A 26,718-nucleotide genomic window follows, 5' to 3' on the forward strand; every position below is an offset into this window, starting at 1 on the left:
GTGGTAGTTTAGGTTTTATACTTGCATCAGAAACAACATTGGACAATTCAAAAGTTCATTAAATTTTTTTGGTCTATATCTTGATTCTTTGTACGATCAATAGGAGCCATCACTGAATTTGGTTTTTTAAACTGTTCTTGTTTGTGAAAAAAAAGTCAGAAACATAAGAAATGATAAAATTATAGGGATGACAGGAACATTGCTTTTAAAAAAAAAAAAGGGATGACAAGAACAAGCTATAACTTCTTTTATTGAAGTAATAGCCAATTAGGCACTTAATACAGAAGAAATTACACCTGAAATCAGGTGATAACAATCCTAAATTAGAATTAATCACACCAGTCTTACAAATTTATAATCAATCGTTCAGAGATTGTCTAATACAAGACATCCTTGAAGACTAAAGAAATATCACAAGAATATCTCCTGTCAATATTTGAAATGAAGAAAACAACTGAGTTCATTTCTTACACCAACGGATGACTTAAATTGCATATCCAAGGCTTCAATGATCAGAATAGCTGCATACTTGCATCAGAAAAGATTGAGAGAGACCTTTAGATTATTCTGCCTCCATTTAGGTAGTGTGTAGAAGGCTCGCTTTGTCATGCCAAACTTTGCCTGGAACTCCGCCTTGGACAAGTATGCCTAATAATCATGAAGACAGAATAGTGAAAACTATAAACAGCAAATGATTATGAATTGTTGGTCTGCACATATATTAGCAAATTGTACTTTGTTCAAGATAGAGCCACTGTAAAAAAAAAAAAAAAAAAAAAAAAAGAAGTAAGGTTTGAATTCATGTCTTTATCTGATGTTTGTTCTAACATCGACTTCTAGATTTGCTGTTTTCAGTCTAAAGCAATTTTTATGGACCTCCGAATGAAACTTGATCATATGTGCAATTTTCACTGACAATGTGAAGGTTACCTCACGCTTGGTCACATCTATATCAGAAACTGGTTCATCAGAAGTCAGCATTAAGCGCTCATAAGGATATATTAGCAGGTTAGAATCATCATCATCGTCATTTTCAGCAACCAGTGAAGAATTGACAGTCTCAGCAGAATTGCCCAAGTCCAGTTTATGGAAATCTGCAACATGCATACCCACAATTGCACAATGTGAGAAATTCATAATGAAGATACACTAATCAAATCAGACAAACCCTTAATTCTCATACTAATGGCTTGATGAATTAAAATATAATTAATATTCTGTCACAGCTACAGAATACTGCATTTATAAGTTATGGGAAAAAAAATATTAGGATCTCCTACTCACCAACAGTACTGCTGTGGTCGGCAGATTGTTCTGAAAAAAGTTTCTTAGCAATAACGTCTGGACTGGAAAATGCCCCACCATTTGAAGAAGTTAAGTATGATTTTGAAAAACTCGATGGAGATGCACTTGTTGGTACTCTATTAGAACTTACAGACTTGCTTCTTGAACCACTTTGGGAATATTCAGAGGAATATGCCCTACATGAGCTCCTCGGAGGTGTCTAGACAAAGAAGACATTTTAGAAGCATGGACCAATTGTTTGGGATCGAGGGTAAAAATTAAGACGAAATAACTGTTTTTGGGCTGCATAATTGACAATGCCAGAAGGTTTTAGGACACTTACCTCCAACTTCTTTTCTCCCCTTAGTAGTGCGAGTTTTCTCTCAAATGAATTTCCATCCATCTGAAAGAGGGACATAGTAAAAGTGTCATATGCCACACAAATAAAAGTTCATTTTGTATATTCATTTTAGGAGACTACAAAAATTGCAGTAAAACGTTAATAGTACATCAGTCTGGCACATTCTATATCAGCAAAATACAAATATTTCATTTTTGTATCACTTGTGCTTCACGTGCAAGTTCAGTGAGATGACAACAAACTAGTACATAAGGACAGATACAAAGGCATAGATTAATTCCTTACATGTGATTTTGAAACATCCCAATCAAAAAAGCAAGTAAAGAATTCTGGTTCATGTCTTTCTGTAACAATGTACAATGGTGTCTCCAACGATAATCCTTGAGCTAAAATGTCCCTCTCCAGGTAATTCTGCATTATATAGTGAAATACTTAAGAATAATTTGTAAGACAAGCAGTATCCGTGACATATACTGGTGCCATAGTAGAGAAAGTGCAAACAACAAAAAGTAAAATTTAAATAAAAATAACGTCCCTGTGAGGCTGTGAGCATCCAATGAACACGAGTGTAGATCCTACGAGGTAACAAACAACTAATACAGCTCAATGTTCAATTTCACAGGTTGAATCAGCAGAAATTAAGACCACATGAAATTATGATCCATAAATTTGCACAAGAGGTCACAAAGAAGGCCAGTTCCATGAAAAGATATTATGCAATAAACCAAGAATGCTCAATATGTATGTGTTTTTTTTAGAACAATATGTATGTGTTTAAGCATAATATAAGGTTGAGAAACTCTAGAAGTATTTGATTATACTTTAGTTACATTCAGGACGAATCTAGTTACAAGACGCCTTCCCTGATGTTATACTTGCTTTAGTCTATAACTCAATATGCATCAACCTCAATATCTCGGTCCTTCACAGAAGCTACAGTGATAAACTTACATGGGTTTCTACAACTGACTATGAGATTAGCTTAGTCTAAATTAGACCCAAAGTGAATGCAGATCATCAGGACAAATATATGAGATAGAATCATGAAGTTATCCTGAACTCGATAGAAAAATGTATTGAGAGACGATACAACATTGGCTAACATCACCAAGTGCAATTTTCTGATGCATCACAGAAAGAGTTCCACATAAGAATACAGAAAAGCTGGAATTTTATAATATAATCAATGGTATTACCATGCCACATTGTATTGCTTGTAGCTTTGATTTGACATTTGATTGGGAGCCTATCCAAACATATATTTCAAGGTAACAGTCTAAAATGAAGACATCCTCGGTAGTTAAATCATCCTGCGTAAAGCTGAATATCTCTTTTACCTGGATTTATAGTGCAATAATCAGTGACTTGAAATATAAGCAATTGACAGCAAAATTACTACATTTCATACTGTGGTCTATAATCCTTTCAAGTAGACAGCTAGATTCCAGGTATGGTTCATTCAAGGCAAGATTTATCAAGTCTAAGCACAAAATTGTCAGGCAAACTTTGAGTAGGCATAAAATTAATTTCCACCTTTTGTTTGATAAATGGAAGTCCCAGACTGGCAAACGTGTTTTGTTTGGGGGAAACACTTTCTTCTAATCAGGATTAAACATATCATTCCATAAACAGAATGCTAAAACCTCTCCAATTAGATAGTAGTTCCCACTATTTAGTATGAGAACATGATTACAAATACGTGCTACAGCTAGCTTAGCTGCAACCAGAGTACAAGTTTCCAGTTTATGGAATAATATGTATAGCAGATGATAGAATAAAAATTGGCCTTGCTGCCACAATCCACTTGGGTTTAGCCCAATACCGCTACAATCTGTCTCACACACACACACACACACACACACCCCACCCCCAAAACTAGAGCTGTCAATTCGGGTAAACGGGTCGGCTATGGGTCGGGTCAACTCGGGTCAATTCGGATTAATTCCATAACCTATGCGGGTCGGGTTTGGGTTGGGTCATGCTTGAATAAGGTCACGTCGGGTCATACTTCTTATCGGGTTTGGGTCGGGTTTAGGTCGGGTTAATAACAGGTCGGGTTACATTCGGGTCGAGTTAACAATAGGTCGGGTTTAATTCGGGTTTTCACACGTTAAAATGGGTTAGGGTAATTCTCGGGTTCGGTTCAAGTCAATAATTTGCTGGTTAGAATCAGGTCAGGTCATTCTCGGGTTTGAGTCGGGTTCAGTTCAAGTCAATAATTTGCGGATTATAATCAGGTCGGGTCATTCTCGGGTTTAAGTCAAGTTCGGTTCAAGTCAATAATTTGCGGGTTATAATAAGGTTGGGTCATTTCCAAGTCGGGTCATTCTCGGATTCAAGTCGGGTTATGTTCAAGTCAATAATTTGCTGATTACAATCAATCAGTCAGGACATTTCCAAGTCAGGTCATATTCGGGTTCAATTAACTATAAATAGATAATTATCATTTTTATCAAGCTAATTATTTCCTTTGACTATAATATATAAATATGACAATATACTAGGAAACTATAGTCTATAATTTAGGAAGATAATTATCTTCTTTGACCATACAACAAATATATACTATATTTAACTCTTAAATTTGAGGATGATGCTCTTTTTTTTTTCCTGGTCTAGACCGACTTGGTCTCCCTAGACAAAATACTTTGATCAACAATAATAAGGTGGTCTAAATTGCATTTAAGGTGATTTGAAATCGGGTCAGGAACAATTTGGGTTGAATTTAGGTCGGGTCAATAACAAGTCGTGTTAATTTCGAGTCGGGTTAGTAACAGATCATGTTGAATTTTTGGGTCGGGTAAGTAATAGGTTGGTAAAATTCGGGTCTAGTAAATAACAAGTCGGGTTGAATTTGGGTCAGGTCAATAACTAGTCGGAATGTCGGATCGATTTCGGGTCGGGTTTGTAACAGGTTATGTTAAATTCGGGTCAGGTTCGGAACGGGTCGGGTTGAATTCAAGTCAGGTTAGTAACAAGTCGGGTTAAATTCGGGTTTTGACGGGTTAAAACGGGTTAGGGTCAATTTCGTTTCAAGTCGTGTTCGATACAAGTTAGCTAAATTGGCCATTGTAAATCGGTATATCGGTGCAAGCTGTAAATCGGTAAATTAGTCGTTTAACAGCAAATTGGGAGGTTCCACACACCCAATTGGACTCCCGTAGGATATTAAGGACCATGGTAAACATTTCGCCAATTTTAATTTCCATGCAAAAAAAAGTCAAAAAATTCCAAAATTGAAGGCTAATATCCACGCTTTTTGAGAAATTTTGGAGGTTTCGTGGTCCAGTGTAGAAAAGTTTTATATTTTAGGGGATACATCTCGGGGTTATACAATGCCGTTTGGAACCATATATGATCATTATATGTTGTCATAATTGTTCGTAGTATGCTTGAAATAAAGAAATTCATGCAAGTGATAAACCGGTAAATTGGTCGTTTAAAGGCAAATTGGATGGTTCCACCAACCCAATTGGACTCCCGGAGGGTATTACGGACCATGGTAAACATTTCGGCAATTTTTATTTCCGGGCGAAAAAAGTCAAAAAATTCCAAAATTGAAGACTAATATCCACGCTTTTAGAGAAATTTTGGAGGTTTCGGGGACCGGTGTCGAAAAGTCTTGAAATTCTAGGGGATACATCTTGGGGTCATATAATGCCGTTTGGAACCATATATGATCATTATTTGTTGTCATAAATGTTCGTCGTAGGCCTGAGTTAATGAAATCAGTGCAAATTGTAAATCGATAAATTGGTCATTTAAAGGCAAATTGGATGGTTTTACCCACCTAATGGGACTTCCGGACGGTATTACGGATCATGGGAAACATTTCGTCAATTTGTATTTTCGGGCGAAAAAAAGTCAAAAAATTCAAAATTGAAGGCTAATTTAATATCCACGCTTTTTGAGAAATTTTGGAGGATTCGAGGCCCGCTGTCGAAAAGTCTTGAAATTCTAAGGGATACATCTTAGGGTTATATAATATCGTTTGGAACCATTTATGATCATTATTTTTTGTCATAAATATTCGTGGTAGGCTTGATTTAATGAAATCGGTGCAAGTTGTAAACCGATAAATTGGCCGTTTAAAGGTAAATTGGATACTACCACCCACCCAATAGGACTTTCAGAGGGTATTAGGGACCATGGTAAACATTTCGCCAATTTTTATTTTCGAGGGAAAAAAAGTAAAAAAAATTCCAAAATTGAAGGCTAATGTCCACGCTTTTTGAGAAATTTTGGAGGTTTCGGGGCAAGGTGTCGAAAAGCCTTTAGATTATAGGGGATAAATCTCGGGGTCATATAATGCCGTTTAGAACCATATATGATGATTATATGTTGTCATAAATGTTTGTGGTAGACTTGAATTAATGAAATCGGCGCAAGTTGTAAACCAGTAAATTGGTCGTTTAAAGACGAATTGGATGATTCCACCTACCAATTTGGACTTCCGGAGGGTATTAGATACCATGATAAACATTTAGGCTATTTTTATTTCCGGGCGAAAAAAAGTCAAAAAATTCATAAATTGAAGGCTATATCCACGCTTTTTGAGAATTTTTGGAATCTTCAGGGCCTGGTGTCGAAAAGTCTTGAAATTCTAGGGAATACATCTTGGGGCCAAACAATGTCGTTTGGACCCATATATGATCATTATTTGTTGTTATAAATGTTCATAATAGGCTTGAATTAATGAAATCGGCGCAAGTTGTAAACCGGTAAATTGGTCGTTTAAATGTAAATTGGATGGTTCCACTTACCCAATTGGACTCTCGGAGGGTATTAAGGACCATGGTAAACATTTCGGCAATTTTTAGATCCGGACGAAAAAAAGTTTAAAAATTTCCAAAATTGAAGGCTAATATCCACGCTTTTTAAGAAATTTCGAATGTTTCGGGGCCCGGTGTCAAAAAGTATTGAGATTTTAAGGGATACATCTCGGGGTCACATAAAGCCGTTTGGAACCATATATGATCATGATATATTGTCATAAATATTCGTGGTGAACTTGAGTTAATGAAATCGGTGTAAGTTGTAAACTAAATTGGTCATTTAAAGGCAAATTGGATAGTTCCACACACCTAATTGGACCCTCGAAGGGTTTTACGGACCATGGTAAACATTTCGGCAATTTTTATTTCCGTGCAAAAATAGTAAAAAAATTCCAAAATTGAAGTCTAATATCCACGCTTTTTGAGAAATTTTGGAGGTTTAGGGGCCCATTGACGAAAAGTCTTGATATTTAAGGGGATACATCTCGGTGTCATCTAATATCGTTTGGAACCATATATAACCATTATATGTTGTCATAAATGTTCGTGTTAGGCTTGAATTAATGAAATCGGTGCAAGTTGTAAATCGGTAAATTGGCCGTTTAAAGGCAAATTAGTTGGTTCCACCTACCCAATTGGACTGCCGGAGGGTATTAGGGACCACGGTAAGCATTTCGGCAATTTTTATTTCTGGCGAAAAAAAGTCAAAAAATTCAAAAATTGAAGGCTAATATCCACGCTTTTTGAGAAATTTTGAAGTCTTCGGGGCCAGTGTCGAAAAGAAATAAGATTTTAAGAGATACATCTCGGGGTCATATAATGTCGTTTGGAACCATAAATGATCATTATATGTTGTCATAAATGTTCATGGTAGGCTTGAATTAATAAAATCGGTGCAAGTTCTAAACCGGTAAATTGGTCGTTTAAAGGCAAATTGGATGGTTCCATCCACCCAATTAGACTCCCGGAGGGGTATTATGGATCTTGGTAAACATTTCGGCAATTTTTTTATCCGGGTGAAAAAAAGTCAAAAAATTCTAAAATTGAAGGCTAATGTCTAGCTTTTTGAGAAATTTCGAATGTTTTGAGGCGCGGTGTCGAAAAGTATTAAGATTTTAGGGGATACATCTCGGGTTCATATAATGCCGTTTGGAACCTTATATGATCATTATATGTTGTCTTAAATGTTCGTGGTATGCGTGAGTTAATGAAATCGGTGAAAGTTGTAAACCAGTAAATTGGTCGTTTAAAGGAAAATTGGATGGCTTCACCAAGCCAATTCGACTCCTGAAGGGAATTAGGGACCATGGTAAACATTTCAGCAATTTTTATATATGGGTGAAAAAAAGTCAAAAAAATTCTTAAATTGAAGGCCAATATCCACGCTTTTTGAGAAATTTTTGAGGTTTCGGGTAGAGCTGTCAATTCGGGTAAACGGGTCGGATTTGTGTCGGTAATAGTGGGTCGGGTCAATTCAGATTAATTTCATAAACAATTTGGATCACGTTTGGGTTGGGTCATGCTTGAGTCGGGTCATGTCGGGTTATACTTCTTATCGGGTTTAGGTCGGGTTAATAACAAGTGGGGTTACATTCGGGTCGGGTGAACAATAGGTCAGGTTTAATTCGGGTTTTCACGGGTTATAACGGGTTAGGGTAATTCTCGGGTTCGAGTCAGGTTTGGTTCAAGCCAATAATTTGCGATTTTTAATCAGGTCGGGTCATTCTCGGGTTTGAGTTGTGTTTGGTTTAAGTCAATAATTTGTGGGTTATAATCAGGTCGGGTCATTTTCAAGTCGGGTCATTCTCGGGTTTAAGTCGGGTTCGGTTCAAGTCAATAATTTGCGGGTTATAATCAGGTTGAGTCATTTCCAAGTCGGGTAATTCTCGGATTCAAGTCGGGTTATGTTCAAGTCAATAATTTGCAGGTTACAATCAGGTCGGGTTATTTCCAAGTCTAGTCATATTCGGGTTCAACTAACTATAAATAGATAATTATCATTTTTATCAAGCTAATTATTTCCTTTGTCTATAATATACTCCCTCTGTCCCTAATTGTTTGCTCCACTTTCCTTTTTAAGGTGTCCCCAAAAGATTGCCCCATACTAGTTTTGGCATGTTTTCCCACTTGCAGTCTCTCTATCTCTCTCCTCATTGATATTTGTGTCAACCCATGTGCACCATTTTTTGCCCAAAGCCTTAATAAAGTGGATTTATGGTTTGGGGCAAACAAATGGGGACGGAGGGAGTATATGGCAATATACCAGGGAGCTATAGTCTATAATTTAGGAAGATAATTATCTCCTTTGACCATACAACAAATATATACTATATTTAACTCTTACATTTGAAGATGATGCTCCTTTCTTTTGCTGGTCTCCCTAGACAAAATGTTTTGATCAACAATAATAAGGTGATTTAAATTGCATTTAAGGTGATCTAAATTGCATTTAAGGTGATCTGAAATCGGGTCGGGAACAATCGGGTTAAGTCAATAACAAGTCGTGTTGATTTCGAGTCGAGTTAGTAACAGATCGGGTTGAATTTTTGTGTCGGGTTAGTAATAAGTCTAGTAAAATTCGAGTCGGGTCAATAACAAGTCGGGTTGATTTCGGGTCGGGTTTGTAACAGGTAGGGTTAAATTCGGGTTGGGTTAGGAAAGGGTCGGGTTAAATTCAGGTCAGGTTAGTAACAAGTCGGGTTAAATTCGGGTTTTGACGGGTTAAAACAGATTTGGGTCAATTTCGGTTCAAGTCGAGTTCAGTTCAAGTTAATAATTTACGGGTTATATTTGGGTCGGGTCATCTCCAAGTCAGTTCATGTTCGGGTTCGGGTCTCACATACTCGGGTCAACTCAGGTCTAGGTTTGGTTTCAGGTTGGATCAGGTCGGGTTTGGGTCACCATTTTTTCGGGTTCAGATGGGTCGGTTAATACTCGAGTTTGAGTCGATATTTCGGGTCGGGTCAACTTTTGACAGCTCTACCCAAAACCCAACAAAAAAAAAAAAAAAAAAAAAAAAAAAAAAAAAAAAAAAACTTATTTTCTAAAATCACCTATATTTTGCTAAACAAGGGTAACGATGCTAAAAACAATGCTAAGTACGAAATTGGTCCAAGGCACAGCACCTAAGTGTGGCATTGGATGATGCTGCCTAGCCAAGACACGACCAAATTGTAGGCATGGGGCATGGCACAAGACATGTGCACAAAGACAAAGCATAAAAACACCTCATTCTTAAAAAAAATAGCTATTATGGCAATTGAGGTTAGCACCTTGGCTTGCCTAAGGCAAGGCAAGGCAAGGCAATGCAAGACCAATCCAAGGCATCACAACTCACAAGACCTAGCCAAAGCATCACAACTCACAAGACCAAGCCAAAGCATCACAAGGCATTGAAGGCTTCACAAGACCAAGCCAAAGCATTACAAGACATTGAAGGCATCACAAGGCTTGATAACATAGGGTGGGCCAAGGCATGAATGAGATGTTTCCGAGCACCAACTAGGCATCTCAGAAGGGTCGAGACTCTCTTGAAACCTCAGGTTTAACTTCGATGCATAATCTTGCAATTGTTCTCTGGAAGTCAAATTTGAAGGCTATAATACACAAAATTGGATCATGTTGAAAGTTTCAGAACCCAATGTCAAGAATTTTGGGATTGTAAGGGATGCATCTCGGATTTGTATAAGTTCATTAGTTAGTCACATAATGAGGTAATGAAAGGAGACGTACGCATAAACTGTTAGTTTGAAGGCAAAGTGGACGGTTACAGCCACCCAAATGGCCTCCTAGGGTGTCGTGGGGTCCATGGGAAGCACCTCAACTTGTTTCCTTTTTAGGTCCGGAACAGTCAATAATTGTCCAAAATTGAAGGCTTCTACGCTTTAGAATCAATTGTAAAGGTTTTGTGACCTAATATGAAAAGTCTCGAGATGGCTGGGGTCATAGAATGATGTTTGGAACCATATATAGCCAATAGTTGGATACATAAAAGCCCGCGGTGACCTTAAGTTAATTAAGGAAGGCATGTACATAAATGACTTTGACAATTAAAGTGGATTGTCTCAACAACCCAAACGGCCTTTCAAAGTGTCATGAGATCCATGAGAAGAGCCTCAACTTGATTCCTTTCCATATCCAAAAAAGTAAAAAAATAATCAAAAACTGAAGGCTAATTCACGCTTTTGGACCAATTTTTGAAGGTTTCGGTACCTAGTGTCGAAATATCTTGGGATAGTAAGGGATGCATTTTGGGGTCATATAATATTGTTTGAAACCATAAATGACCACTAGTTGGTCACATAAAGGCTCGTGGCTACCTTGAGTTGATTAAGGGAGGCGTAAATGAATAAATTGGCAATTTAAAGGAATAGTGGATGGTTCCAACCACCCAAATGGTCTTCAGGGGTGTCATGGGGTCCATGAGAAGAGCCCTAACCTCTTAGCTATTTGAATCTGGAAAAATACAGAAGTTGTCTACACCTAAACTTATTGTCAACTCATCCGTATAGCAAAGGCCTGAAAATCTACATATAGCAATTGTATTTTTCAGTAACTTAAGCAGGAGGAAGTTTATACTTTGGGGAAAGGTTGCTGGAAGAAGAGAGAGGGGGGGGGGGGGTCATTTGTCATAGTGGTCAAGAACCCACGTAGTCACGCACAACCAAAATCCATGTGGGCATAAAACTCCCTGTGCATCCCAAGTTTTCACAGCTAAGGAGAGTGGTTCACAAGTTTATTCTGCCACAAAACTGCTTAAACCATTCTGGCATATTAGGAGATATGGTTTTCTTTTGAGATTACTGGTTAACTCAATGGAGAGCCAGCAGCAGGAAATTATTCTAAAATGAATTGTTGCTTTCCCCATAAATGCAAAGAAAGAAGATCTATGGTACTAAGACTACTAACTAGAAAATTAGAATATTTTAAACAAGCAATGGTTAGAGTAAAAGTAAAAATATTCAGTCCATTCTTACGGGGAAAAAAATGCTAACAGTTAATTAAGGCAAGAGAAGACATCCTATGAAAATAGATGCAGCCATACATTGACAACCATCTTGATAATAACAGACGTACCTTGAAATCATCTGCATGAAAAACAAATCAAGTCAAGTGAGAATCATGAGACACCATGAAGCAAACTAAAGTCAACTATAACTGATAAGCCTGCATCATAACCAAGCAACATGATCTTAAAAACATAAAAAGGAAATGGGCCAATGATTACCTTCAGAAAAATTGCAAACAAACAAATGTGGATCTTCTATATGCTTTCTCATTTCCTTTTCCCTAGGATACTCTGATTTTCCACCAAGAGCCATCCAGAATTCATCAGGTTCACCCCCTTCTCTCAAGGATTTAGGTTGCCAATCTGGCTGTGGATGCAGAAATAAAATTATGTTAGTGAAATTTTACATGTAAAGTAAACTACTAATCTGAATCTTAAGAATCTGTCATCAACTGATTGCAAAAGCCAAGGTTGTATTTCTACCATATATAACTCAACTCCTTTGCACCGAAGCATATTATATAGGTTGAATTTTTTAATATGATTAAGATGAATCACAAAGGAGAAGAAAAAAGAGGCTCTGGCATAAAGTAAATGCCAGAACATGTTTTATATTCAACACGTCTTCTATTCACAATATCCATATTGAGCTTGCATGCATATTTGAAGAAAAGAATAATAGTGTTCTAGTCAAAGAACTTACAGGGGGATGCTTAATTTGGTACTTAATCAGAATTTACTTTACTTGGGACTTGTTAATGGGAGAGACAAAGAACCTCACTGGTCAGGTCCCATCAGCGTATTCAATTTCTAGTACAATTAATTGTAAGTTGACCATCCCCTTACCCAGGCCAGCCTACCAGAGAGCTCTATATATACAGCAATCCCTCTTTTACATACACACCAATGCCATGTCATGTGTATAAATTAAGGGGGGGGGGGGGTGATCTACATCAAGGCCATGTCATAGTCAGTCTAAATTTCTATACATTCCTAAAATATTTTAGAAAAGTTCACTCTCCCTGAAAAGTAATGGTAGTCAATTAGTCATAATAAGAAGTCATAGCTGCAATGACCACAATATTGTAAAAGGAGAGAGTAAAAGTTGAAAAAATATATAATACTGAAAACACACACAGCACAGAGAGAGAGAGAGAGAGAGAGAGAGAGAGAGAGAGAGAGAGAGAGAGAGAGAAGAAGAAGAAGAAGAAGAAGACAGGAGATGCAGAGAATAGAGGCAGAAGTTGACAGCGTGCATACATTAAGCAGTTCCAACATCCTGTCAAGTAGGTCATGGTCTCTGCTTGAAGTTAAACTTCCAGTCCAGGAGAAAACAGCTTCTTCAGTTTGCACGATATAGCAATATGACGAATTTAAGGAACCTGCAACCTGGATATAGATGAACACCAGTTAGAGATGGGCTAATCAGCTAAAGTACACAAGGTGCTCTTTACTTTAACTAGCAACCAAATTAAAACAAGTACACACAAAGCTTACAAAACCCAAGACAAGTTAAAATATATATACCTTGATTTTCCAAGATACCCTTACTGTGTGTGATGGGAAAGTGCAATAATAACATACTATTATAGAATGTCCAGAAAATTCCTCATCTTTCCTAAAATAAAGAAGGTATTTGATTTACCAAAATACACTTACTCTGTATGATATATTTATTTAAATGGGCATTTTAGTATTAATAATGAGGCGTTGAGACAAAATGATATGGACTGATATCTAATTCTGAGCATAGGGATCATTATAGTTGTTAGATGGAACTACCAGCAGTAGAAGTTAACTAATTAAGAAACTTGTACTCAAAATGCCGCTCTATTCTTCAAGATAACCTTTCAAGAATTAAAAACACATGCAAAATGCTGCTAGATTGCAAATAAGGTTGATGGAAATGCTGAATACAATAACAATGATCTCAAACTCTCAATAGAAGGTAAAAGGTTCTGATACCAAATATGAAGTCTTTGCACATAATTTGATTGTGAATGCTTAGTAATCACAAATATGGATAAAAGCATTGGTTTTGAAATAGTTCATCACAAGTTGTAGCTAATGGTTACCCTCAAAGTAATGGGAGCAACTACAAATTACTACCACAGAAAGTGTAAGAACTTCATGCAGTCAAATTATCTTCTTACCATGTTAAGTTGAATGGCTTGCATATTCTCTAAACTAGATCCCTGAAGACGGAAAAGTGCCATGCTTCCGGCATTATAAGTGTAGTCTTCAATGGCTTTCTCAGCAAATAAATTTCTGTACTTGGTGGACGTACCTCCCTGTTTAGAAACCGAAATAACAAAAGCATAAGGTCTTGTGATTTGGGTGGAAGAAAAATTCAGCCATTAGAGTGCAAACCTTAAATATTATCAATCTTTGGGTAATCCAGAAAAACTGATCTGGCTCCTTTCCCTCAAAAATTTGCACCTGGAACCAAAATGTACAGGTCAAAAGTAGACAATGAAACCAAAACAATCCAAATATAAGGGTGCATAAAGAGTTAACTTCTTATGTTGTAGTAACAAGTTTCCATCAGTTCACTAACCAGGTTTCAAGTAACTCTAGCATCAGGTATATTATATAGTAGACAGAACTATCAGGAAGCAGGAGTAAATTTAATTATGTGACGATCTTAGGGCCTCACAAGTGAAATGTTAAGCAAAACAACACAAACAATAAAATAAAGAAATGAAGTATGGAAGAGTACACAAGAAACCTCACCAAAACAGGAGTTCCTTTAGTGGAATCAGCCATGTCAATCATATGGGAGATAGCATCGACTCTATCTTCCTACAATTGAAAACGAAGATGAATAATTGTCTCAGGAAATGGATCATACATTAAGCAACTAGAACAGTAAATTTTTCTATCTGTGTGACCCAAGTATATTAAAAACAGATCCAACAGAGAATTAAAAGCTTCTGTAGAAAGACTAGATGCTTCATGTATATTGCCAGAATGGGACTATGGGAGTTATAAAGGTGGACACTAGCAGTTGCATATTTAACAGAAATTCAGAAATTCCAGCCAACAAAGTATGGTGCAGTACAGAGGCATAGAGGGAGAATGAAATAATATAGGCTGCCCTCAAGACTTAAGTACTCAGCACTCTCTTATAGAGAAAGCATCATTAGATAAATTATAATAAGCAAACTGTAAGTTAAGAAATTTGGTCTTTACCTTGACGCTTGCAAAGCCAAGCCAAGCATACAATATGCTTTCATCCCTTTGACTACTTGGATATGTGTACTTTATAATATAACAGTCCCCAGTGAAAAGCTTTATATGTCCTTCAGAAGGCACTATAGAAAGATGTTCACCATTTACCACCCAAACCTGATTCATCAAGATGACTCAAAATAAGAATACTTATTCTAAGAACAGAGCCATAATTATCAAAAACATAGAAAGACAATACTTCAAGCTTTCCCCTGCAATTTATTAATGGTTGGCAAAACTCTTCTGGAAGCTCCTTCACATTATAACCTTGTTGCTTGAATATTGCTGAGAAAACAAAAAAATAGAAAGCACATTGATCATCAACACATATTGAAATGAGTTTATTTTACGAGTCAGTTCAATCACAATTACCTGCTACCTTCTCTTTGCCTTCTTCATAAAGTTTGAGGTTATCATTTTGAGGCCAGCCAACAAAGTATGATTTAAATTTGGGTGTTTCTGCACCTTCTGTCAAGACAATTACAAGGCTCCTAGTTGACCTGCCTTGGGATCTGAGGAAATCCTGGAAATGATCAGAAAGACAATGACAGATATTCGGAAACAACAGGAATATTTGCAAACGCATTTAATGAACCGCTTTTATATCCTTATTCTCAAAAGACTCTAAACACTACAAAAATCTTCATAAGTCTTATATCAATTAAAAATTGCCGAAAAAAGATTTTGACTTAGCTGAAATTTGGGTATGATCAAGAACAAAACTAATAGTTTGCCTGATTAAATGATTTAAGTAGTAATCAGAGCTCTGAATGTACATGCCAATGAAGGAGTGTAAAAGATACATGTAAAAGGCACTTTTTTGTTGGTCATAAATTGAGGCAGAAAGGAGGATTTTCTTACTTCCGCTGCAGTGATCGATGTCTTACGTTCTGTGATTGAAGTACAACTTCCCATCCAAACAAATACCTCTGCATCACAGTCCAACATGAAGCACTTTTCTCTATCTAGCACTTCCCTTGTAAGTAAACCACTAGAAGTTTCACATAATTTACCCTGGATATTTATCCTGTTGGCACAAAAAACATTGAAACACTTAATTTTTTAAATTACGGAACCAACTAGAGGATAAGGGATAGGAAGGGATTTTAGATACGATATATAAGAGGAGACACACTGATCTTCAGACAAATAACAAATACTTGGCAATTTCTTGTAGTATCAGATGATACTGTTCTCCAAGATCTATTAATAAATAAGAGTGCACCACACTGAGATATAACATGAAAACCACATGGAATATATTTTGCTTATATAAGTAGAACAGCTCACCAATATAACTTTAGAAAAGGAGCATCATGTAGCTTCTTGAAAAATGAGGACGAATCACGGGAAATAGGAGCATAACCCCCAAAAAAACTCCAAAATTCTCCTGCATCTGAATCACCGACAAACTTTCCATCCTCTGAAATATGGGGAAATATATATAAATTGAGAAATAAACCAAATTAAAAAGAGTACTGCTATCAAGCAACAATGAAGGAAATCAAATCTATCCATCTAGGTTCTGCGACATAAGTGATTTTTCATCAAAGTAGAAAAAACAAGTCCAAGCACGGAAAGCTTCAATAAATCTTTGGCTATGATGAAATGAATATTAACTAAAACTTAAATCATGAAGGGAAAACAATAAATAAAAAAAAAAAAAATCACGACAGGGAAAGAGAGCCAAATTAATTACCTATTGTAGCCACCTGACATTTCCCGCCATGTTTTTCTTCCTTGATATACTTGATGACCTCCAGAGCCTTGGCTCTTTCTTGTATGCTAGAATTGAAACCACTAAAGAGATATATTTTCGATTCTGTGTCTAGGATAAAAACATCCTCATGGTTCAAAGATGACCGTGAAAATGGCACCTGCGTGCCACAAGTCACAATGTTCACAATCAGCATCAATACTAAAGTCACCAAAGTACCAAACACTCAAAAATCAGCAAATTTTAAACCCTTCTTCCCTATTCCACCCAAACCAGCACTTTAAAAAAAAAAAAAAAAAAAAAAAAAAAAGTTAATGCCTTAACTTAAATACAATTCAATGCTATTGAAGGAAAGGCTAAAGAATGCTAGCATTTCCTTCTTTAAAGAGGCAAGCCAGCATAAGTTCTGATGATATTAAACCAAATGACGTTTTGCCAAACATAGAACTGTGGTTCTTACTTCGTAATATAAAGCATGTCTTATTGGATACCTTTGTGCTAGGATACTTATAGGATGAACAATTGAATACAAGAGTATGACTCTTATTCTTAGTCATGATGATAGGTTAATTAGGTCATCAGTTAGTGCACAGGTCGAAATGCCGAATCACAAAGAATCTTACAAAAAGCAATATAAACGAACTTAACGTTTCAGTAATAAAGTTTCAGTTAGATCTTTGTGTAAGAGGTTTTTGGTTAGTATGCCCTGTATTAATGTAGGTTGGTTTAAAGACTATTGTTCACTCAGCATTTCCCGGCTGATAATGCCTGGCTGTGTCGTTCACATTAGTCATAAACTGGCTTTTGTAGAAATGAGTTTTCTTTTTATTTTCTGAAATAATTTTGATATTCTGGATGTTATCTCAAAAACTGAACACTAAAATTTTAAAGGTGATTATTTGAAGGAACTTTTCTCAGATTACGGTTCAATTTTTTCTATAGAACATATTGTAGAAGACTTTTAAAAGTCATACAAAATTACGGTTCAACAAGTCTTACCTCCTTGACAGAAATGGCATGTTCACCCTTGCATGCTAACAAGGTCATATGGTATGTGCCTCTACCTGACCTCTCTGGTCCTGACGTATATACTCCTTTGCAAGGAATAATACAAGGTTTAAAGTATGACAAAAATTTTGCTGACTCTTGACCTTGTTTTTCCTGGTATTGCACAGTGCAAGATCCTAAAGCCAGATCTAATTCAAGCGCTTTATCTGAGACCATCAGCGAATCCACCTTCATGAGAATAACAGCTAGCTCAGTTTAGATTGCAGAAAACCGTTGTTCCATAAAAGATCATTTAAGCTAGAACAACATTGGTTGTGCAAACAAATTAAGGCAATCTAGAAAATGGAAGAAAGGGCCCAAACCTCATTTGCTTCCTTTCCAAACCAGTAATGTACATCATGTTCAAGCATTCCATCTTTCAGCAATATTGTCTGCCTCAAAAGAAATCAAAACTTATACAAATCAGTAATAACATAACCTCAATCAGAACTCAAATTGCAACTAATAGAACCCCAAGCAAAAAAAAAAAAAAAAAATTAATGCTTATAATGAACAAGCATGAGTGTAACCATAATTCTTGCTTATGGAAATTAAATGAGAAAGTAAGCAAAATAACACCCAACCCAGAGCAACTATATTTAAGATGAAGTCCCCGCAACCAATCAATACCAAGAACTTACATTTAAAATCAAATATGCACTCCCTGAAAAAAAATTGCCATGAGATGACTTCGGTACCGGAACCAGGTTGAGATTCTCAACACACCAAATCTCTAGACCGCTAAACACAGGTCAAGGAAATCAGCAACAAAATAGGAGTATTCAGAACAGCATAGGCTATACATGGTATTGAACTACTATAGAAAAAATTATTAGTATGACCTCCATACTCCATAGTTTCTGTGGAACCACCTAGCCAATGTAGCCATATCTAAGCAGCAATGTGGCTTAAATCTCCAACGCATTAAGCACAAGGAGCTTGGCCTTAACAAAGTTAATGAAGACATATAGATTGAAGCACATGGAATTCGTTAACTCAAACAATTGAATACGCTTTAACATGACACCAAGGAAGTTAGCATCTTGGTCAGATTAACGGATTTCATATTAGAACCACTAACCAGTGTTTCACAATTTCACGTAATTCTCCCAAATCCTAAATCAACTTCCCACACACTAGCCTATAAACAAAGGGGAGGGAATTTCTGTAAATTATAGAAGCATAATGTGAAATTAAAGAGCAGAACCACCAAATACCGAAATCTTCACCACTGTTAAAAAAAATGTACAGGTCATACTTGATGTGCATTTTTATTTCCAAGCACATAAAAGGATACACTTTTGTTCCAGCACCCTGAAAAGCAACATCTACATCTTTAGCAAAACGAGACATTGTATCTAGAGACCAAACTCTCTAACCACCATCAGCTCGATAATTGAATGCTGCATCACAGAAATAACAATCATTAACAGTGTGTTAACAAAATAACAAGCTCAATCATATTCCCTCAAAAAACTTAACAGTAAGCCCAAATTTGGTGCTCACTACACAAGGTAACAAGTTTACATGATGAAGTTATGCTGAAACAAAAGGCACAGAAAATGCTATCCTCGAGTATCATAAGATTTGAAGCTCTCACGTATTATCATACACTACAGCACGCGGCTTCCTTTCCATAAACCAACTATCATAGATATCATCAACAAAAATAATTTGATGAGGTGAAGGAAGAAGAGGGAACGGTGCCATCTCCTTCCCCTATCTTTCCAAGTCTAAAATAAATTAGATTATTCAAAGAAATTATAGACAAACTCTTTTTATTCTCTTACTTCCCTTATCCTAATTTAACCCAATTATTAGTTATTGCTATAAAAATAAACAAAAATGTACCCTCCCTCTCCCTCCCAACTCCTTCCCTCTTGATCCTGTCATCCAAACACAAAGTAAATAATGGTTGATTATTACAAAATTCATCAATAGCCCAAGTCTTTTCCTCTATACTAAACGCCATAATAAAAATCAACAAATGATGCATAAATGGTGTGGTTTGAAGCAATAAATCAACTAAAATGGTAAAGTGCCTGTAATTCCACAATGTAACTCTCAGTCAAGCATTTGGAGGAACAAATCGCCATTAACAACCGTGTTTCTTCCCTCAATTTGACTATATTTTACACCCACATTTCCTCGTGACGATAAAACCCATTATAATTCACATAATAATCATCAACATACATACCATATGATCCAGTAAGAAAATTACCACATTATAAAGCCCTAATCTACCTACAATTGCTAATTAATACCATAGCAAGCAACAATGAACCACGTTACATTACATATTACATAACACTTTTGCTGAAATCAAGTAAACCAAAAGTTACTCACCAAACTAATTGAATTTAACACAAATAAGCATCAGAATTCTCAAATAAATTCTCTGTTTCACTAATTAATCAAAAATTTAACCTAAATCCTTTAAAACTAAGAGAATTCAACTCATACATTATAACTGCAGGAGCAAATGTGCTCAAAATCAAATTAAACGTCAATGATTAACTAGCATAGTATGAAATACAAAACACCCAAAAAAAAATATAAACATGATACATAAAATTTACTTTGCATGCCCAATTAAAAACCCAGAACTTCAAAATAACCAACCAAAAAAAAAAAAAAATAAGCTATAGTTTGTACCAAGTACTAACACTAGAAATACCTCGAATTGTTTACAAATTCTTCAAAAATGAACTGATTTTTTGAGAAAATTGGCTTCTCAAAATGAAGGAGCAGAGAAAATAGTAGATTTTATGAGAAAAATTTTCAGTTGTTTTTTTTGGGGAAAAATACAGTGGAGTGTTGTCAAAGAAAAAAAAATATTCGTAAGTCGTAACAGCAATGATTAAAAAAAACCAACCGAAAGAAAGAGTGGGAAAAGGCAATGTAATGTCATGCTTGAATTTTTTCACCCAGTTATTTGGATGGTGAATCGGTGCCTCGGTGGTGTCTTCATACCTAATTTTGGGTCCCCGTTGCAAACAATTGTTAAACGATGTCTTGACTTAAGGGAGAAAGAGGGGTCAATGGTTTTTCTTATTTGACCGGGTGTCGTCCGAGGAATGATAATAGTCTAACGGGTCGATTTCTGACGAAATAATAAATTTGGATTAAGTTAACTTATTGAACTTAATTTGGATTTTTTTTTTTTTTTTTTTTTTTGTTGAATAACATGACTTATTTTTGGTATGGAGTAAATTAAATTTATTTTAGCTTAATGACAATTCATGTTAATTATTTGTTTGAAAAAAAAAAAAAAAAGTGTTAGTGTAAAATGGATATACCGTGAGTCCATCCAAACATTCTCCTTCAATAATTAACCTTTTACTATAGTTGTCCTCAAAGAAGACGACGATGCCAACACACTAGTCTCCTCTTCCTTCACCAACACTCACCACCACAATCAATCTCTCCCCATGAACTTGCCTACCAAAACCGCCATTAACATGCGCTGCCACCAACTTTCACTAATTGGTTGTAGAATGGTAGGCAAGGTTACTTGACTAAAGGTGTGTTTTATTCACCGGTTCTGAACTTATTAAACCTTATTTAAACTTATTTTAATTGTAATTTGTACTTGGGTAATCCTTATCAAAACTTATTAAACCTGGATTGAACTTAACTTAACTTAACTTAACTAATCTGAACTTATTACACCTGAAATAAGTGAAAATAAGGTGAATAAAACAGACCCTATATTGGTGGCTCACTACTCACATTTCATTGAATGTAGATTAGGAGTTCGAAACCAACAACAATCCTTAAATCTATCACAATCTATATAAATTCCTAGATCCAATATTGGTGACTCTTGTGAGTTACATTGGTGATTCTTGTGAGTTTAATTTGATCTGATTAAAGCATATGTAAAAATGTCAACATCAAATATAAAAAGTGTTTAAATATGTTGTAAAAATATCATATGATCGTTCTCTTTTGAACATGCAGTTACAGCTATAATCAGTGTATTCTCTTTTGAACATGCAGTTACAACTATAATCAGTGTATATCATTACAAGGTATCATACTATCACTAGTCTAAAAAGTGTTAAACAAATACAATTAAAATGCCTTTAACTAAATGTTTTTTTTTTTTTTTTTTTTTTATTAATTCGTGAATTTTTATTTACTTATTTATTTTTTATAGGATAGGATCCTCATTTAGTCATTTTGAGTTATGCTTTCTTTGCTCTTTTAATACTACACCATGGGGAGACAAGATATTAGGAAGTGGATAGAACATATAGAAGGTGAAATACCTATAAACTTGAAGTGAGTAAGAAATAGTAAGGTTAAAATGCCTTAGTAAAGGTTTTAAATATTTTGTTTGAAAGGAATTTATCAGCTCGTCTTATGTGCGGCCGGCCACACCGTGTGACCACTAAAAGTAACCCCTATAACATTGATTAAGTAACCCATGTAATACCGACTGAGTAACCCCTATAGCACTGACTGAGTAACTCTATAACAATGACGAAGTAACCCTTTTAACACTGACCAAGTAACCCCTATTATACTAGTGAAATAACCCTTAAAGTGGCTTGTCATACGGTGTGGCCAGCCACATATAAGACTTTGTGGGAATTTAAAGAAATCGAGTTCTCTTACAAAGAAATTGTGCAATATTTGTAAAAACGTCCTTAAAATTTAATTGGTGCAACTTTAGGACTTAAAATTTAATTGGTGCAACTTTAGGAAACTAAGGTTGTACAACCATATTATTTGGAAAAATAATACTACCTCTGTTACATATTATGTGCAACAAAAACACTGACACGGACTCTTAGACAAAATTTGTATGTGAGTGGTAAATATAGAGTGAAATATAAAAAACATGTGATGAGGAGAGAGATATAGAGAAATGACAACCAATAAAAGGAAAAAAAACATTTATTGCAAAAAAAGTGTAGCATCTACTTTTGGTAAATGTTGCACATAATATGAAACAGATTAGTATATATTTATATTCAAGGGAAACTTCTATTCCCGTAAAAAAAAAAAAAAAAAAAAAGGAAACTTTATTAGTTGTCTGGTGATTCAATATTACTTGGACTTCTAGACAAATAAATAATGATATATAGATTACAAAATTATAATTAAGTTTATGTAATTAAATCGTATTTGTAAATTCTTCCTTGATTAAAACACATAATTGAAGCAATATTTAGGAAACGAAAGTTGTTCATGTATTTTGACTCGAGCTAGATGTCATCAACAAATTAATTATAGGATAAATTTATCAAATCAACACATCGGATTAAATTTTGTCAACTCTAATCTATCCAAAATTCCTAAATTTGAGTTGGAATTTTCCTTAAGATTGCCAAAACACAAACTACCAAAACACAATGCGCCACGTCCTAATAACGTCTGCCGAAAGAAAAGGATAACGAAAAATACACTACTTTCCATATATTTCCCCCCTTTTTTTCCTAGCAAATACCATAAAACGCTGCGTTTTGACCTTTTTTAATTACTGCCCAAGAAACTTTACTTATTTATTTTTTTTCCATTTTATGAAAAATAAAATAAAAATATAAATAGGCTTAGAAGTTACAACTACCTTGGCTCATCTCCTGTATGGAAGGCGACGAAATATCCCACACTCTCATACACACTCTTTCTCTCTCTTCAACGTCTCGTGAATTGTGATAAAGTAAGTTTCTTCGATTTCTTCAATTTCTAGGGTTTTGATTTTTGTCTAGGGTTTATGATTTCGATTCCTCTAATTTATACTCTTTCTGATTTCGATTATCAAGTAACACTGATTTTTATTTTTTGAATTTTTTGTTTGAAGTTTTTTGTCAAGGTTTTTCGTAGTGATTTTGTTAGGTGAATTGGTAGTGATTGGTATGATTGGTGATAAAGATGAAGAAATCGTTTCGAGAATCTGTTAAAGCTCTTGAAGCTGATATTCAGCACGCTAATACTCTGTAAATTCTATATTCTCTATTTCTCTGTCTTTTTTTTTATTCATTTAGATATGATTATGTTAGTTTGAATTTGATTGTGTTAGTTTGAATTTGATTGTGTTTTGTTATGTAAGCTTGAATCTAGTTATAGAAATAATTTGAATTTTTGTGCTTGAATTTTGTATTGCTTGATTAATTTCTGTAATCTGTCATTTGTAGTTGCATGGATTGATTGTGAAAATATATAAAATAGAAATTGCAGAATTTTGATTGCGAATTTGTGTTGATTGTATTATACAAGTATATATCAAATCGGTTTGTGCGAAGCTGAATTTTGATGCCTGATTGGTGAATGCATGTGTAATTTATTATAGCAAAAACGATGTTAATTTCGCTGTTAAGCTGAATTTTGGAAATTGATCGACAATTTGTGTTGTTTGCAAATATGAGGTTGAAGGGTAAGTATGATAGACTGGCTTAAAATCGATTTTGTGCGAAAAAAGAATGACATGTTGAGCTAGCTTAACAGCCACCGAGGTACATTTACCTCTACAGTTATTTATTGAATTTAATTATTGTCGTAGTTTGCGCAGTTCACCCATTCTGTTTAATGGTGTGGAATTGGTAATTTAGTGCATCAGGAGCAGAGAGGGGTATGTTGATATTTGACAAGTGTAGTTTAAATGCAAGAAAATTTTTCTAGTGACTATTTTCTGGAAAATAAGCTTTTAATGGAATTTACATGTGGAAGCAAATACCTATCTCATGTTGCAAAGAAGCATTTTGTGTATTTGACACAAGATCTGATGAATCCATCTGGTAGTGAAGTAAATGTAATTTATGTTCTTAAACGAGGAAGAGGGAGACCAAAGATGACTTGGTTGGAAGGAGTGAGGAAGGATATGAAGTGCATGGATTTACGTGAGGATGAAGTTTTGGATCGTAAGGGATGGAGGAGAAAGATTTATGTTGATGACTACACGGAATAATCAAATTTGGTTCATGTTAGCCGACCCCACTTTTGGGATTAAGGCTTTGATTGATTGATTTTGATTGATTTTTTTTCTTTTTTTTGTTTTATTTACTTGTTGATTTCATGAACCAACTAACTGATATTCTGAGGCTTTTGTTTTTGCATGCTTGTCAAGCTCAAAGTATCTTCTAGGTCTTTGGCATGAGGCCACATTCAATAGTCCAAAGAGGAAAGTGTGTGAAATTATGTTCATTGCAAATTTAAGCTAGACAAGCAAATGAAGCCAGAAATTTCTTCCAGAACCCAGTATGTCATAGATATGAGAAGCTGTGACCTGATGCTCATTTCTCCTTAGAATATGATACTGTAGAAATTTACTACATATACTCCATATGTAGTACCTTCTCTAAGTTTTCCATGCTTACTTGGATGGATGTGTTGAACTCTGGTTCTTGGATTTTATTCATATAATTATGTCATTTAATTGGTCCCATGCAGTGCAACCAACTATGCTCTGTAAGATGTATGCTGAATTTTCAATTGAACTTGTCTCACAACCTATTTCTTTCTTTCTCTTAGTGCTTCAGGGTACAGAAGACAGCCTGATGGCGCTTGCTTCCAGATGAGACTATCCTACGGCCCAGCAGCTCACTTATTTCTTTTCCTTGTTCAGTGGACTGACTGTTACCTTGCTGGTGCCCTAGGGCTACTCAGAATTCTAATTTTTATGGTAATGCGTAGTATCTTCTTACGATCACCTCTTTTCTTACAGTTTGTATATTAGGCAGTTTAAGGTCAAAATTTCTAAGTATTAAAATACCCTTTATGGCTTGGAGTTTGTCACTAATTCACAATTTGGCTGTTGTGCAGACTTATGAAGATGGGAAAACCACGATGTCTGTCCATGAAAAGAAAGCAAGCATTCGACAGTTTTATGGTGAGTCATAAATAAAGATGTTTACCATACATGCCCAAGTTGATACTCAATGTGCACATGTCTTCTTGTCTCAATTTCTCTGGTTTCCCTTTTACTGCCCCTTTTTTTTCCTTGGTTGTGGAGGGGTGTGAGTGGGAGGGGAAAAAGTGGATAGGCAGTCAGTTAGTAAGGTTTTGAAGTTAATGAGCTTCTAATTATTTTTCTTGGTGTGTTAGGTGTGATTTTCCCTTCACTGCTGCAACTGGAAAAAGGGATTACAGAATTGGACGATAGAAAACAAAAGGAAATCTGTGCCCAGAAGTATAGAAGAATAGATACGTGTGAGAAGCCTGAATCAATGGAGCTAGAAAACGAGCTAGAAGCGGAGTGTGGCATATGCATGGAAAATAATGACAAGGGTGTGCTCCCTAATTGCAACCACTCTCTGTGTTTCAAGTGTTACAAAGACTGGTAAGCTCTCTGTTTTCTTTCTCGGTTGTTGGATCTGTCTTATATTGCTAGCTCTATGCTGAAAGGGGAGAAACCAGTGCAGATATCAGAGGATCAGACCACCAGACCACTCAACCATTCTTTATAGCTGATGCCCTTGTTTGATCTGCAGTTGGTACCTTGGATTTCTTTTTTACTGTCTGTCTACCCATCTTTCCAGTCTTTTTTTTTTTTTTTTTTACAGAATTATCAAAAAAAAAAAAAAAAAAAAAAATGATAGTGAGAGGAGGTAAATTAAGGGGGAAGACTGAAGTGAGGGATATTGAGAATTAGGAAACTATACTAATCGCAGTTTCTAAGAACATTCTTTTCTTGTCCAGCCAAATACATCTTTTGAGTCATGAAAGCTACTGTATTACATTATTAGACCTATTGGCTGTCATGTTGGATATTTCGATCAATTGGGAGTGCTCATTCTGTTAATTAAGATTTCAGATCACCATGACAAGATGTGGGAATCTGATGCTGGATTCTTCCTTTATTCAATGCAGGTCTATTCGGTCTCAGTCTTGCCCTTTCTGTCGAGATTGTCTAAGAGGAGTCAAGTCAGGTGACCTTTGGATTTTCATAGGCGACCGTGATGTTCTTGATTTATCAGTTATCATGAGGGAGAATTTAAACCGGCTGTTCATTTATTTAGATAAGTTACCTCTCGTGGATCCATATCCTGGGTCTACATCCTATGATTGGCACATTTAATTATCACGCTTATTGGAAGTTTCTGATGTACAGTTAACTCAATATAAAATCTAATAGATAGCAATTTTGTGTTTCTTACATTCTCATTATGTCTGTCTTTTGCTTGGTTTTACATGAAGTTCTTATTTGCTATGATTGTCAGAGTAAAACTAATTGGTGGATGGAATTTTGATCAAGTTCTTGCAAGTGATTAAATGTAGAGGGAAAAATTGACTTAATAAAAACATTAACCAAAGTACTCTCTTTTGTTTCGAGTTAAGACCATTA

The 26,718-nt window shown here is 35.5% G+C and overlaps 2 protein-coding genes across 4 annotated transcripts; one reads left to right on the forward strand and one right to left on the reverse strand.

Moving 5' to 3' along the window:
- Positions 1-223: 223 nt before the first annotated feature.
- Positions 224-20,435, reverse strand: LOC145624645 (villin-1-like). Of its 3 annotated transcripts, none has more exons than XM_081677726.1 (23): positions 20,302-20,435; positions 18,721-18,826; positions 18,065-18,164; positions 17,747-17,815; positions 17,376-17,612; positions 16,359-16,536; positions 15,950-16,082; positions 15,521-15,686; positions 15,032-15,182; positions 14,859-14,944; positions 14,621-14,776; positions 14,162-14,230; positions 13,799-13,867; positions 13,582-13,719; positions 12,689-12,817; positions 11,648-11,795; positions 11,497-11,507; positions 2,842-2,982; positions 1,931-2,056; positions 1,628-1,687; positions 1,285-1,504; positions 931-1,094; positions 224-648 (listed from the first exon to the last, which is right to left on the reverse strand). In XM_081677726.1, exons 2-23 carry the CDS (start codon positions 18,774-18,776, stop codon positions 535-537), a joined length of 2,721 nt encoding a protein of 906 aa, XP_081533852.1. In that variant the 5' UTR covers positions 18,777-18,826; positions 20,302-20,435; the 3' UTR covers positions 224-534. The 3 variants fall into 3 exon arrangements, with proteins under 3 accessions (XP_081533852.1, XP_081533851.1, XP_081533853.1); XM_081677725.1 differs by having other exon boundaries at positions 20,104-20,426; XM_081677727.1 differs by lacking the exon at positions 224-648 and having other exon boundaries at positions 959-1,094; positions 1,285-1,346; positions 1,436-1,504; positions 20,104-20,426.
- A 2,535-nt stretch (positions 20,436-22,970) lies between these two features.
- LOC145620790 (E3 ubiquitin-protein ligase AIRP2-like) lies at positions 22,971-26,525 on the forward strand. Its single transcript, XM_081675504.1, has 6 exons — positions 22,971-23,097; positions 23,239-23,374; positions 24,906-25,056; positions 25,197-25,263; positions 25,479-25,713; positions 26,244-26,525. Exons 2-6 carry the CDS (start codon positions 23,310-23,312, stop codon positions 26,449-26,451), a joined length of 726 nt encoding a protein of 241 aa, XP_081531630.1. The 5' UTR covers positions 22,971-23,097; positions 23,239-23,309; the 3' UTR covers positions 26,452-26,525.
- The last annotated feature ends 193 nt before the right edge of the window (positions 26,526-26,718 follow it).

The sequence above is a fragment of the Chenopodium album genome, chromosome 3, assembly GCF_948465745.1.
Source record: "Chenopodium album chromosome 3, dcCheAlbu1.1, whole genome shotgun sequence".
In the NCBI taxonomy this organism is placed as follows: Eukaryota; Viridiplantae; Streptophyta; class Magnoliopsida; order Caryophyllales; family Amaranthaceae; genus Chenopodium; species Chenopodium album.

Excerpts from the sequence above, each read along its gene's own strand:
- LOC145620790 (XM_081675504.1), top strand. The coding sequence starts at position 23,310 with ATGAAGAAATCGTTTCGAGAATCTGTTAAAGCTCTTGAAGCTGATATT. Across the intron at positions 25,057-25,196 it reads TCAGAATTCTAATTTTTATG|ACTTATGAAGATGGGAAAAC; the intron begins GTAATGCGTAGT and ends GCTGTTGTGCAG. Across the intron at positions 25,714-26,243 it reads TTCAAGTGTTACAAAGACTG|GTCTATTCGGTCTCAGTCTT; the intron begins GTAAGCTCTCTG and ends TATTCAATGCAG.
- LOC145624645 (XM_081677726.1), bottom strand. The coding sequence starts at position 18,776 with ATGTCTCGTTTTGCTAAAGATGTAGATGTTGCTTTTCAGGGTGCTGGA. Across the intron at positions 16,537-17,375 it reads ATGCCATTTCTGTCAAGGAG|GTGCCATTTTCACGGTCATC; the intron begins GTAAGACTTGTT and ends TGTGGCACGCAG. Across the intron at positions 15,687-15,949 it reads CCTTTTCTAAAGTTATATTG|GATAAATATCCAGGGTAAAT; the intron begins GTGAGCTGTTCT and ends TTGTGCCAACAG.